Here is an 11,513-nt window from a genome sequence, read left to right on the forward strand (position 1 = left end):
TCAATTACGTCCATCCTCGACACCATCACCCCAACCATGGGCGGAAATCACGGGTACGTGCGCCCCCTACTCAAATTTAGGGTCTTTTGTAATGAAAAAAAATTCAAAATCGAAATAAAACATGTATTTTGGACGAGATAACCTTACTTTTGGGGTGATAATCTTTATTTTGCTTACCAAATTTTCCATCCCCTTGTTCCCCCTACCTTTTAAGAGAGATTTCCGCCCCTCCCCCAACATCATCACGTCATCGGCAGGCATCCTCCTCGATCTCACAGCTCGAGCTCTAGCTTTTGCCTCATCAATCATCAAGTGCGCGTGCGTTGTCTCATACTCTGCATCACATGATCGTTCACAGCAAGTGATACCGAGGATTTTGCAGACGACGTTCCGACTTTATTTCACAATGAATACTTTTATCTTTAATGTAACTTTCCTAATTATTTCAGTGTCAATCATCTCTACATATGCTCTTCCACTCCGTCCAGTAGTTGGTAAGTTGCAATACCTCATACTTATTTTTTGTTTCACTGAAGTAATTCTCCGGCTGATTTGTTGCCTTTTGATTGTGATTACGGAAACTCCACCTGTGTCGCGCCTGGCGCTCCGGCTGGGTGAGAGCTGCGATTGCCGTTGAGTGGGCCCTACACTGACATAAGTCATAACTCACTATTTAATTTGACCGTGCTTAATTGTGCCAAATATATTTGACTAATTATCTGTGTACCTAAAGACACATACACAAGGTCCTCGGTGTACTAGTAATCCGAATTCAAGCAGGATCTACATGTTTATGATGTTTCAATAATATTTTTTTGCAGCATGCGCATGTTTGAATCAAATTTAAAACTCACAAGTTCGGACATCACAGAAACTGAAAATTTTGGTCTAGCCCGTGATGAGATGGATGAGAAGTTTGACAGGAGAGTGAGAAGGAGAAGGATTGAAAGAAGGAAGGAGGATGAGAAGAAAAAGTAGGAGTGCTCAGTAAAAAGTTAAAGAAGAAAAATGAAAATGAGCTATAATCGAGGAGGGTGATCATGTTACAAGAATCTATTCTGTAAAACTAGGTCTAGTTATCCACTTTTTGTGCCGGGCTGTCTTGACTTCAGTTCTGTATTGACTTATGATGAAAAATTTATTGATTATTAGTTACTAGGACTGAAAGGGCCATTTTCAATCAAATCAAATTATTTTTATAAGGGCAGTGTAAAATGGGCCTGATTGTAAATTGTCACATAATATTAGCCCTATATTGTTTTATAGTCTGGAGTAGCTGCAACCTCAAACATGAATAATTTTCCAGTCTAGACAAACATACCAAATTGGATTTACTGGGATTTGGAGGAGCAGTTACGTATTGATACTGCATCTAGAGACTTTAATTTGAAAGAAAGGGGAAGGTAGTCTAATAGTAGACCAAAAGCTTCAGTCTCTGTATTTTGGTTGTTCTGCTGAACTGCGTTGGCTCACTCACCAATACATAGACTGAAAAGCTTGGAGGCCCGGACGTACAGACAACGTATTTTAGCAGTAACGTTAGAGAGAACAGCGGGAATCCGATTTTCCGATCGTTTTTTTGTACATAAAATGTCATATTATGAAAAAAAAATCACATCCATATTTATGAAAAAATGTTTAAAATTCAGAAATATCGTACCTTAGACCTCAGTTACCGCTAATTCTTTTGAAATGATGATCGAAACATCGTCATCTTCGATCCTTTCGTTGGTCAAGGTAAGTTGCCATCTTGGATGACGTCATCATCATTACAGACGTATTTACCAGTCGCTACCTATCGCGATTTGTGCCGCTGCTTTGCGCTGCGCTTGGACATATTGATGTGCGTGCGTTCGGAACTTGTCGCTCGCATTGATTGGCCAAGATATCGAAAATTTAATCGGAAAGCCTTGATAAAAGCACAACTCGTTGACGGCTGCCATATTTTCCTCTCCGGCAGATCGGTCAAAAAATAAGGAATAACCTGGGGAATAACTCATTGGTAACGTATATTTTCAAAATATTATAAAATTTATATGATATCAATAGAAAGATTAGAGTCTAACGAATATAGTGGACCTTCGTCCAAGATAATATAATGTCATTTAGAATCTAAAAGAAGTAACAAATCTGGACAAAACCCGTCCGCCGAATTGTCGGACCAGATTACACATGAAGGCTCGTACTGACACATTGCCGTCGGTAAATGGGGATTGTAGTAAAATGTCAGAAATTGTTGAATAAATCCCAGAAACGACGGTTATTGCTGTCTAGTCTAATAGAGCTTTACTGTTTTATTGGTAATTGAGTATTAAGTTCCCCCTTTTTTTCCAAACGCATTTAAGGTGTGTTGGCGCAAGGGAGTTCCTCATCGATAAAGAAGTATGGGGCCTCTTACATCGCTGCATCCTACATCAAGTATCTGGAGTCTGCTGGTGCTCGAGTTGTTCCCGTCCTTGTAAATCAAACGGATGAATACTATAACAACATTTTCAAATCTCTCAATGGGTAAGATGGGTTTTAAAGACATTTGTTCAGGACGGTTAGCTGTGCTCCTGTAGGAAACTATGGCCCGTATTCTGAAGTCAGGTTTAACTTTAAATTAGACCATGGTCTAACTCTGCTAAAATTATGAGGAGCCGAAAGTTAAAAAATACTGTATATATTGTATGATACTTATGTTTACTATTTTGTTTCCTTTTGCTTTCATAATGAAGAAAAATACTTCAGTTATCATTCTCAGACAATTATGAACGATTTGTCATTTTTTCTGAAGTCTGGTGATTGAATTCAATGTGATTCCATGTAGATGGGATCTGGTTTACAAGATGAGAGCTTTGAAATAAAATCTGCTATCATTATAAGGCAAAAAGTTACAAAATCTTATTAGTCCTATTTCAGATAGTTTTCGATTAGAGATCAGATAGAGGAATATTCCTAAAGTATTAGCTTTAATAGTCTAGTATTCCTCACTCAATAAGCATGATTAATTCAAAATTCTAATATTTACAATCTATTCCATGCTTTTTGTGGTCTAGGGTCACATTTTATAAGGTAAGATCAACAGAGCATTGACTAAATCTCCCTATCAAAGCAAATTTATTAGTTAGCATAAAAAAGTCATCACCAATTTTGAAATGGAAAAAACCTCCAGAACTGCATTTACACCACCAAAATAACTTATTTTACTTTATCAGTATAAAATGATTGATCTTGAGATATTGAACACAAGTTTATTGATAAGAGTCCTAAGACAGAATTCTGAGTATTTTTCTTCTCCATTTTATTCTATCTCAGGATACTGTTTCCTGGAGGAGGGTCTGACATTGTAGATGTTTCTCACATCGGCTATTCAGGGGCAGCACATATTCTCTATCATAAAGCACTTGAGGTAAACTCAAAGGAAATGGATTATTTCAATTATCTGTACATATTTATATTTGATAATTTGATGATTGTTCAGGTATTGCATTTTACACTTTGAAAATAGTAATGAATATGGTTTTACTCAGTCATAATAAAAGTAACCTGATGAAAAGTATATACACTGTATATTAACATAATGATGATCAAATAATCTTTACTGAACTGGGCTTTTTTGGTCTGTAAAATTACTGGGGAGGGGGGGGGGGGGGTCCGAAGGGGCCATTCAAAAAGTTGTAATTGCCTTTTGAAATTGCAAAAAGAGAAAGGTAAACATTGGTACAAAATTACACAAAAATCCTTTTTTTTACATAATATGCATAAATCATGAATTTCTGTGATAACTTTTTAAAAAAAGCTTCTTGTAAATTGCTTTTTTATCCTAGAAGTATCCTGGAAGACCTGTTAGTATTGAAGCATAGAAAAAAAAATCTGAAATTGACATTTATTCACTAGTCAAGGGGGGGGGGGCCTCTGAGGCCCCCAGTGCAGTTAGGGTTTAATAAAAAAACATTTTTTTTAATAAATCATACTGACAAAGGTAAATGTAATGACACATTAATGTTTTATTGAGGAAAAACTTGAAAATAAACAGAATAATAAAAAAAAAATCAATAACAAATTTTAAGTTTTTATGAGAATTTAGTCAATTATTTTTAGAAATTTCATTCATAATTCCATCATGTTTGTACTGTTACAACTAGTTTATAAAACAGCAATCCCATTCCCTTTGTTGATATAATGTCTTAATACCCTAGGCTAACAAACAAGGAGACTTCTTTCCTCTCTGGGGAATATGTCTTGGATTTGAGGAGCTTATGGTGCAGACGGCTGGAGAAGATGTACTTATAGAAGGCATCAAGGCATCCAATATTAGTTTCCCTGTACAGCTAGAACAAGGTAAGGTTCTTAAAAATGTTCTTATATGAGGATATACAGTAGTAATAATGAGGAGGAGGGTGAGGACGGCGACGACGATGATGATGATAATGATGATAATGATGATCATGATGATGGTGTTGATGATGATGATGGTGATGATGATGATGATGATGGTGATGATGATGAGAATAATGATGATGATGGTGATGATGATGATAATGATAATGATGATAGTGATAATTATGACGATGATGATGATGATGATGATGATAATGATGATGATGATGATGACGATGATGTTGATGATGATGATGATGATAATGCACTTATATGCTGATTGCTCAAGGTGCTTTTTAAATAGGTGATGATTGTCATTTTATTTCATTGTTGCAAAGTGCCTATAACAAGGGCTAGCATCACCTTGAACTCTCAAGTGACTCACCAACATTAATTCAATAGGTGTTTTTGCTGGCATTGCTGACAAACTCACCCTGTTTAGAGTCCAGTAACTGATCACATACAGATAAAATCAAAGCTGTTATAGTATAAGGTGCAGAACAAAGTAAAGAAAGAAAGGCCTACTTGTATATGAACAGATTTTTAGAGTAAAAAAAATGTATATGGAAAACAAGGTTATTGGAATCATTTACTTGTATCATTGCATTTGATAATAGAGGATTATTCATACAGTGTATTTTGGCACCAGAAGATTTGACAGTAGGACCTAAGCGCTAAAAAGGTCAAGCTTTTGTTTTTTGCAAGTTTGAGAGAGATAAAGTTCAGTCACTTTATTGATGACCCTGTATAGGGTCATTGCTGTCTATGATGAAAGGAAGTGAGTGGTTTGTCTAATGTGTAATTTAGCAATTGTAGTCATATTCCTTATCAGGCAATGATAATGATAGTGGTCAGCTGCATGTTGATTTGAATACAATCTGTTATTAAAGCTATTGTTTAAACAGACAAAGAATTATATGGAGCCAAGACATAGACCTAGATATAGTATAATACATATGCATAGTATATGCATTGTGACCCCAATTTATTTCTTTATTTTTTTTTATGTATATGGGGATACCATATGTTGGGCTTATATACAAAGTACATGTGTTTAAGGATTTTTTTAAAGATATGAGATATGTTTATTTTGTAGGGGACATTAATTGGGGTCATGTACATTTGTTTTTAATTTGAAAATTTAATCTAAGGTAAGTGATGATTCTATTATGTCTATCCTATTACCAACTTCATCTTTCATCCAATATTCTACTACAGTGTACACTCTTGCATTGTACCCTCCTCCTCCCGTTCTTTACAATCCTTTTCCATTTTATACTGGGTCTGTCTCCTGGTCTGTCTTTTGGGGACCATTTCATCAACATTTTTGTCTGACAAGTTGTCAGATCTGACATCTTTCCTTGATTCTGATTGGCTGAGATGCACTGTTACTATAGTAACTGTCGGATAAAATGGGACTTGTCGGATAAAACGTCTGACAAGTCCTTTCATGAAACGCTTCCCAGGTCTTGTTTACTTTAGTTGCCCATCGGTAATCCATCTAGGGCTTGTTTCATGAAAACATCAGAACTAAATCTATATGCCATCTCTATGGAAAGCCAAGATTAACAATAACTGTTACCTGTAGGTAACATACATAATCTCTATGGAAAGCCTAGATGGACAATAACTGTTACCTGTAGGTAACAGACATATATGCTTTCCACATGCAAATTTCTTGCATATGCATTTTGTTTATTTAGCACATTGCCTAGCTTGGCTTTCCATAGAGATGGTGTCGAGCTGTAATTTTACACTTTTATGAAATGTGGCCCCATTGATATTTGATTTTGAACTACATGTATGGCCATCTTACACAAGTAGTCATACATTCATCTCCAAAGAGTTTGATATATGCCATTTTCTTTCTAGGTTATGAACAGAGTAGATTGCTGAATGCCAACACTACACCTCCCAGTATCATCAAGACTCTGTCAACAGTCAATTCAACTCTCAACTCACATAACATGGCATTAACTCCAACTGTAAGTATGAAAGCGATGATGTGGTCAATAAGCCTGGCTATTAACACCTTTACGTTTTAGGCTTGCAATCAGCTGTGGATTTTCTGAATGTAGTCAAACGCAACAAAGCGCAATGAAACCAGCTATTACGAGGTCAATACATAGGCTAACGCAGAGGTGTTGGTTTCTGGCCCAGTAGTTTGAATTTTTCAAATATTTGCAGCTGAAGGCAACCAAATATCATATGAGCAAAGACTAGTGGCAACAAGCAAATGTAAGCAAGGTAGTGCAAGAATGAAACAACAAGCAACAGCAATTATCTTCACGTAGGTGTTTACACAGCGTTAAGGTTTGATTACCGTTAATTACCTTGCTTTAGTTCACATCATCTTGCTTTGTTCCGTGCAACTTTGTATATGAGCTCATAGGCAAATGTGTGATTGCAACTTAAGATGATCTTTAAGATTAATGATGATGATGGTAGCGATTTGGGTGATAATGGCGACTTTGTAGTTGGCGGTGATGATGATGATTTTGGTGGTTGAATGGTGTAAACATGATGGTAATTGTGGTGGTGATGGCCGTGTTGATAATGAGGATGGAAATGGTGGTGATGAGATTAAGTGGGCTTAAATTAATCCAAGACTATAGGGACTATGGCCTTTAATCCCTCTCATCAGATATTTTATGTGTCTTTTCTATTTTCCCATTTGCACTGTAATATAGAAATGTTCTTGGTAGAAAGATGACCTTGCATTAAAAGATGTCAGCATCTCAGGCCTGGGATGACAATGGTGGTGATGATGATGAGGATGATAATGATTGAGTAGTATAAAGATGGTTATGATGAGGTTGGGAATGATAATTGAAATGGTGGTGAAAAACTACAAGGTGGTGAAAAACTACAAGGTGGTGAAAAACTACAACTACATCTTGATACATTTTAAAACTTTATAAATTAAACCAGAAATTCTATGTTTTGTTTACAGAACTTCACCAGATTTACAGCCTTGTCCTCCTTCTTTCAAGTTCTTTCAACCAACGTAGATCTGAATGGTGTTAGGTTCATATCAACCGTTGAAGGTATTCTCACAAAACAACTTCTCAAAATTATTTAAATCATTTTATGCTTGTTGGCTTACATTGTTTTGCCTTATCATCATATTGTTATAAACTTGGGTCTTGCATTTACCTGTGAAATTCTTATCATATGTTCAATGTTAGGGATGAAAGCTTCAAATATTCTCTGTTATTTGCTGATTTTTGAAAAATCAAGCAAAACTCTGGCAATTAGGAGGGAAATTGATTATTTTAGTGGTAGGTATTGGCCAAGTCTGTTTGCTATTTTTGGTTTCAGCCACAAGATGGCACTCTCTACCCAAACTCTGAAATTTTTATCTTACATCAAATGAATGAAGATTAGCTTTATTGTGACAAATTTGTGCTTGTGTTTGGTTAAAAGATAAATGTAGCATAATGACGGGTTTGGTAAATGTTGGTAACTGTTTGATTAAATGAGCATAATTTGCAATCGATTATCTTGATCATTATTTCTTTTCTTTTCAGCCTATGACTACCCATTCTATGGCACCCAATGGCATCCTGAGAAGAATGCCTTTGAGTGGAAAGTAAATTCATGTCATGCTAAGGAATGTGTGGAGCTCATGCAGTACATGGCAAACTTCTTTGTAGAAGAAGGTAAAACATCTAATATTCATTCTCATGACATAAGATAAATTCAATGTAGTGATATATGAATTCTATTTATGATATTAATAAATTTATTTATTTACAGATTCATCATTTATTTTGTTTCCAGACAAGATGATAGTTTTTGTTGTTCTTCTCTGAAGTGCCTAGATCACTTCTGACTTTTCTGCTCCACTCCTTCCCTTCACTCCCCCTGTCTCTCTATCTGCCTCTCCTCCTTCCCACCTCTCTCTTACCTTTCCAAAATTCCACAACAATACCATACCTTATCCGTATTATTTATTTTGTAATTACCTGTGTTATTGTTTGAATATTTTTTGTGTCTTTATTACCTTGTGAATACATCGCAATTCGGTCTTAGCCGCGATGTCTTGATTTTTATTAATAAACCATTTATCTATCTATCTATCTATCATCTATCTATCTATCTATCAATCTATCAATCTATCTATCTATCTATCTATCTATCAATCTATCTATCTATCTATTTATCTATCTATCTAATAAAGATGGAAAGTGCACTACACAAATCTCATGTATTATTATTTATTATTATAACAATTATGGCAGTATACAAAGGATGCATTATATGGTTCATATATAAAAACTATGAAATTGAACACCAGCCAGAACCTGGTGATCAACTATTGAAAAAAAATAGAAATTCCGATGAGAGATTGGCTAGTGCCTACCATGTATTTGAACAGAGTTGAAATGTATAATTCCCACCCAATTGTTTGTAAATCGATTCATATGTTAAATGATTTGGTTAGAAAAAAAGGCTATAGCTATGCAATATATGTAGCGACAACACTGCTAATAATCCTTATCACAGGATACAAATCAGCTGCTCTTGTAAGTTTTTTGACATCTTGGTTCTCTTTTTGATGATCCAGCGCGAAAGAGTCAGCACCAGTTCAGCTCTCCTGATGAGATGGCCAAGCATTTGATCTACAACTATGACCCAGTCAACCTATCTCAGTCATCAAGTGCCTTTGAACAGGCTTATTTTTTCCCATGAGATCCATGGGTCATTCTGGTCAGGTCTACCTATTCTGGTCAGGTCTACCTATCGGGGCTGCCTGTGAGTAAATGTATTTTTCAAGACAACTAGACAAGTTTTGATGTGAAATTATTACCCGATGCTCACTTTCATTTTGCTTTGGAATTTATGCAATATTGTGAGGAAATTAAATCTAACTCAATGTAAATGTCTATTTATCTTTTTTTTAAAAGAATTATTATTTATCAATAGACCAGTTCGTAGTTACTCGTGGACAATTTTGGTCAAATGACCTTTCATTTCTTTCATTATGATAGGCAGATTTCAAAGCAAGATATTACGTAAGCTTGCCTTACATAGCAGGATGAAAAAAATTGAATAGACCAGGTGACTAGAATAGCACACCAATGAACACTTTATATGAAGGTATTTATTGCATTCCTACTTTGAATGCATATCATAGCATGTTGCACAATGTACTTGGCAAACTGTGAAATACCAGTCGTTCGTGGACGCATTGTTGTTTTTGTGTGGATGTAAATGAATACCACTATTCAAAAGAATATATGAATAATCAAGACGTCAAAGTTGGTGCTTATCTCATTAGATTTTAAACCACCATGTCACTTTAGTACAAATGACCTTCCTCTGATCATGCGTAGAATCTTTTGATCATGCGCAGAAAGGAACTACGAATTGGCTTATTATTTCATTTCAGTTATGACCACATGTCTAACTGTTGAAAGGATTGTATTGTAGGCCTATTGTAATTTGTGAAGCTTTTATAGAAATTGAAGAAAGAAATGGAATAATTGTTGAGTTTCTTTGAAAAGGTTTACAGTACTGATGTTAGAGAGATAATTAATTCTGCAATTATATAATTTTTTAGTGCTTTCAAATATTCAATAAACAAAAGATATTTTCCTCAGTTTGCAGTATTATTAGGGAGCTCAAGTGCTAATTATCAGTGTAGGTTTGGTGATATTAAAAAAAAGCTCTTCTTTTTTAATAGAGCCTAGATAAGGGCAATACTTAGCATTAAGGCAGGATTCTATGGTAGTCATTAATAAAAAAATGATAACCAACAAAATATGTTATGGTGAGTTATAGGTGAAACTGTTGCGCGTCGTACGGGACAATTCTGAGTGTATTTTGATTAATCCATAATCAAGCATTTTTTGTTATTGTTTTTTTTCACATGATTTCCCCCTATAGCTTTATCATTGACCAAAAATGAAAATATTGCTCAAGCATTCAGCTACGAGACTAGATATTGTTGTTGAAATGTCCCGTACAACACAGAATCGCCCAAACATACATATTTCAGTCTGGTTTATTTGCTGTATGTATGATTAGCCTGAAACATGTTATTGATTGAAAGAGTGTAATTTGAATTTGTGTCCATTACACCAAAGAAAATAAAAATCTGGATTTTAGAACCAAGAAGGACATAGGCCTACAATTAAGAAAGCAGGAAGCTGTTTGCTCTTTATTAGCGACATATATATATATAATAGTAAACCTCTCTGTGTGCTTTTTTAAAATTATTTATTTCACTCTTTAACTGTGATAGTACCCCAGGCCAGGGGTATTTTTAGTCTTATCAGTCTCGGGGGGGGGGGGGAGGATTATGGCACCCCTCAAAGATCATGGGCAATCACAACAATATTTTTTTGGATGATGATAGAGAATGACATTATAATATGAGATATAAGAGTTGTTTCCTTAGTAATAAGTTGTTTTATCTGATTTTGCTTTGTACATTGATTTTTCCTACTCTATTCTCTTATCTTTATGACTCATTACAATGGTCAATTATACTGTGTGGTTAAAAAATACTTGACACCTCACAAATCCCCATTTTAAGGAAAAATATGTCATGAAAACATAATTATCATATATGGCTGGAAAGAGTATCCTCTCCCGATTGATTTGATGCCACATTTTGGTGGTATGTCTTCACGCTTCAATAAACAGTAGGTATTCTTTGCGGTGATGTAAATTTTGACTTGCGCCAAAGTATAAAGGCATGACTGCAATGAATGAATCCAGATGCGAATGATGTCATTATCCTTCATGAGTTAGTAAACATATTTGCAAATCCCTTTTCAATGAAATTGACTTTAGAATTGATACTAAATAGTGTTAATTAAACAATTATAATGTAAGTTACTGAAAAGGTGTTTTGAAATGGATTTAAATGTGATCATTTTAAGGCCACCACACACCTTACGATCGACCGGTCGCCGACTGGCTTGTGACTGGGTGAGGGGAGATGTGACATCACAGCTCTTGTCAGCTTGAGCGTCGCAGACTGGTCAGAGACAAGTCGCAAGGAAAATCGGAAGGATTTGACATGCCGAATCCTTATGACTGGATCGCAAGCTCAATCCAACCTCCAGACAGCAGAGTTGCATAGTGTGAATTAAGATAAACAAGTGCATACGCAGTAGTAAATGCAATTTCGTTATTCT

The 11,513-nt window shown here is 35.3% G+C and overlaps 1 protein-coding gene across 1 annotated transcript; it reads left to right on the forward strand.

The window, feature by feature from the left end:
• The first annotated feature begins 330 nt into the window (after nt 1-330).
• Nucleotides 331-9,327, forward strand: LOC121423281 (gamma-glutamyl hydrolase A-like). Its single transcript, XM_041618613.1, has 9 exons — nt 331-494; nt 2,346-2,508; nt 3,298-3,391; nt 4,182-4,323; nt 6,235-6,347; nt 7,316-7,409; nt 7,893-8,024; nt 8,933-9,069; nt 9,108-9,327. Exons 1-8 carry the CDS (start codon nt 407-409, stop codon nt 9,055-9,057), a joined length of 951 nt encoding a protein of 316 aa, XP_041474547.1. The 5' UTR covers nt 331-406; the 3' UTR covers nt 9,058-9,069; nt 9,108-9,327.
• The last annotated feature ends 2,186 nt before the right edge of the window (nt 9,328-11,513 follow it).

The sequence above is a fragment of the Lytechinus variegatus genome, chromosome 10, assembly GCF_018143015.1.
Source record: "Lytechinus variegatus isolate NC3 chromosome 10, Lvar_3.0, whole genome shotgun sequence".
NCBI classification, from domain to species: Eukaryota; Metazoa; Echinodermata; class Echinoidea; order Temnopleuroida; family Toxopneustidae; genus Lytechinus; species Lytechinus variegatus.